Here is a 3381-nt window from a genome sequence, read left to right as displayed (position 1 = left end):
TTTTTTATTAGACTAACATCAAAAGATTGTGCACAATCAGGGAAGGAACGCTGCATTTCTACCTTAATTTGTACCCAACTGAAAGAAGATAAGACAGAAGAGGAGTTGTCATTAGAAAAATTTATAATTAAGAAGGCTAATTAAATTATTGATTGCAGGCTTTAAGTAAGTAGTAAAAAAGTTACTGGTTAAGCATACTTAAAACAAAAAGAACAGAAAAAAGTACAAATGAACTAAAGTGAAGTGAGTGATTTAGGAGATTAAGATTAAATGAAGAAGAGCAAACGAACAGGCGAGCAGCAAAAGGAGCAGCAGACAAAGTGGCAGGCAAGCATTTAAGGAACACAAAAAGGAGCTGTAGCCAAAGCGTTTAGATGTATACTTGATGATGAGTATGGTAATGATGATTAATAAATGGGATGTTATTTACAAGCTTAAGGATAAACGCGTAACATAAGCGTATGCCATAAATGAAAAGTTAAAATAAAGCTAAAGGCTTCGGAAAATGAATGTACAAATAAATATTGCTATTGCCATTTTTGTTGTTGTGTGTCAGAGGACTTATAATAATAAAGGCAATCAAAATAACTTCCGCTAAATTGCATGCAACAACTAATTTCCCACACACTTCTCTCCACAACTCCCTATCACCATGCCAATATTTGTTATATTCTTTTTCTTTTTTTTGTTAATTTATTTTTATTGTATTCTCTTTCTTCGACATACACACTCACTCACCTCGCACAAAGCTATTAGGGAGCAACGGCTGGGTGTGAATACTGTATATATGCCTCGTCGGGTGACGCAGCTGTGCTGGCCTGTTCAGAATCTGTCATTGGCATTGCCGGAATAATTGTTGGTGATACATAATATGGATAAGTCGTATTAATATACTGTAACGATGAAGAGATACGCTATAAGAAAATTATTTTAATCCTAGGTATAAACTTGGTACAAAAGAAGTTTGTCAAAAAAAAAATTTGTTAGCCAGGTTTTTAAGGAGATAAATGCATGTACATATGTGTATATATTATATTATTAGGGAACATACTCAAAATTTCAACTTCTTTAAATATTACGTAGTGTTGTAACGGTAGCTATTTAAACACTTCGAAATCCAAGCAGTATTTTATCATGCAATATTTTCTCTCCGTTGTTCAAAATTTAACTACTTTTTAAAACGTTTTTTTTTTGGTTTTTTCAAAAAAAAAAAAACAAAAATATTTATACTTACTGGATTGCCAACCGGTTGCAAGGTTGCGATTTGTGGCATCATTGCGCCATATGGCATTGCAGTATCGCCGCTAACCATCATCATGCCACGTGGTGGCAATTGATTAATGGCATCTGGTTTATAGGAAGCTACTCCCAACTGAGAGGCAGCGGCCATCTGTATATACTGAAATAAGAGGAAAATAAATGGTTTCAGTTAATTTATAAGGTACTATATTGGAAACATTTTCAGCAATTCTGAAATTACAAAAACAAAAATAAATATAAAATATAAAAATAAAATAGAAATCGCTACATACATACAATTATATTGAAATTATATAAATAACTATTTTATTTAATTATTTTATTAAAATCAATAAAATTTTTTAAATACATATAGCCAAAAAAGATAAAGAGATTTGGCAAGACTTCTATTTCTAGGGTGCTCCGATTTGATAAAGGATTTAAGTCAAAATCAACTTTATTTTTTCCACTACACAATGTACCGATACTGCTTAGTTCTAGAGATGTTCCGGCACGTCAGAAGTTGTGCACGTTTTATATTGATTACACTAAAAAAAATTATATATCTACACCATCTAATGAGAATTAGTAATAGCAATTTTAACATTGACACCATGTTAAACTGGTAGAAAGAAGTAGACGCGCCATCTGATTAACTATATTGGCATATATCATAATGAAAAAAGTAGCTAAGAATGTGCACTTTACTTAAATCCGTTGTAAAATCATGGCGCCTTGAAATAAAGTTTTGTTTGTTGGAAATTTTAAAGTAAAAACATTCAATATTGAAGTTTAATAGCAGGAGAACTAAGCTATATTAGCATATAGCTTACTTTATTTAAAACAGTTGTCAAATCAAGACGCCCCAGATATATAAATTAAAAATATATTTATTTTAACTGCTAAAGCAGACAAAATTAAGTCATATTAATGTCCAAACCAGTAAAAAAATTTAAAAAAAAAATAAAATTGCTTCTCTTAATGAAAGAGAAATTTAAAAACTCATGGAATATACCCTCCTTTCCTACCCTTCCCTTATCTAGAAGAAATATTATCCTTCACCCATTAATTACCCAAAGGTTAATAGAAAATATTTTTAAAATCTATAAACAATTAATACCTGCTCGTCTGGTGTGATAGCTTGTGGCATCATATAACCTTGTATCCATGGAGAACCTGCCATTGAATAACCACCAACTTGTGATGCACCGAAACGTGAATATGAGACACCAATTGGAGTGCCAACATTAACTCCAACACCATTTTGTTGCATTGCCGGATCATAGGTAACAGGTATACCTTCAGCGGAGCTAATGCGCCAAGCACGATCATTAATATCCATTGGCTTAAATGGCTGCTTCTTCTTGGGCCCACCATCGGCATATTTAATGAGAAGGGCATCATTTGCGCCAGGCAAAGTGCACCCCTTAAATGCTTCTATTATACGTTCGCACTCCTCACGTGTTTGTAAACGAGCAAATCCAACACCTGGAAAAGAGTTTAAAGTATTCCATTTTATATATGCGATCAGAAAAAATAATGCTTCTTTTTAAATTGTTCATACCCCTTGAGTTTCTAAGTGAATCACGTAATACACGTGTAGAAATTACTTGACCATATGTCATGAGCAAACTCTCAAGATCAGCTTCATTGTACCGTGGTGGTAAATTTGCTAAGTATAGATTAGTAGGATCCTGTTCCTGCAGCTGCTTTATTTGTTGATATCAATTTTGTTATATGTATTATAATATTTATAAAAAAATATTTTTAATTATTTGAGATTATTTTCAATTGTTTATGGTTATAATTATTTAGAGCATATTGTTATTATTATTTATATTTATTTATTAATTTATATGAATTATTTTTTATTTTAAATTGTATTTTTTATTATATTTATTTTTATATTTTAATATTTATTGTTATATGTATTGTTAATTATTATTAATTTGCATTTTTAATGTATGTTTAATTGCATTATTTTTATTTTATTATGTTTTTATATTTTTATTTTGTTAAATTTTTTTAGGTTATTTTTTAAAAATATTTATTTTTAATTATTATTTTTATAATTATTAATTAATTTATTATTTTTAAATTATTAATTTTAAAATTGCAAATTTTTTTTATATTATTTTGAGT

At 29.6% G+C, this 3381-nt stretch overlaps 1 protein-coding gene across 2 annotated transcripts; it reads right to left on the bottom strand.

Annotated features, from left to right (window-relative positions):
* On the bottom strand, positions 1–3000 carry LOC119665267 (protein alan shepard-like). Of its 2 annotated transcripts, XM_038074543.1 has the most exons (5): positions 2804–3000; positions 2360–2727; positions 1235–1399; positions 739–893; positions 1–78 (listed from the first exon to the last, which is right to left on the bottom strand). In XM_038074543.1, the coding sequence occupies exons 1-4, from the start codon at positions 2862–2864 to the stop codon at positions 753–755; spliced, it is 735 nt and encodes a 244-aa protein (XP_037930471.1). In that variant the 5' UTR covers positions 2865–3000; the 3' UTR covers positions 1–78; positions 739–752. The 2 variants fall into 2 exon arrangements, with proteins under 2 accessions (XP_037930471.1, XP_037930472.1); XM_038074544.1 differs by lacking the exon at positions 739–893 and having other exon boundaries at positions 2804–2997.
* Positions 3001–3381: the final 381 nt, after the last annotated feature.

Source organism: Teleopsis dalmanni, unplaced genomic scaffold (assembly GCF_002237135.1).
Source record: "Teleopsis dalmanni isolate 2A unplaced genomic scaffold, ASM223713v2 unscaffolded_contig_4243, whole genome shotgun sequence".
Classification (NCBI taxonomy): Eukaryota; Metazoa; Arthropoda; class Insecta; order Diptera; family Diopsidae; genus Teleopsis; species Teleopsis dalmanni.
The sequence above is the reverse complement of the archived record's forward strand: the minus strand, read 5'-3'. Positions and strand labels throughout refer to the sequence as shown.

Coding starts and splice junctions, on each gene's coding strand:
- LOC119665267 (XM_038074543.1), bottom strand. CDS start 2,864: ATGACATATGGTCAAGTAATTTCTACACGTGTATTACGTGATTCACTT. Junction 2,728..2,803: donor TTCACTTAGAAACTCAAGGG/GTATGAACAATT, acceptor ACTCTTTTCCAG/GTGTTGGATTTGCTCGTTTA. Junction 894..1,234: donor TGCAACCGGTTGGCAATCCA/GTAAGTATAAAT, acceptor TCATCGTTACAG/TATATTAATACGACTTATCC.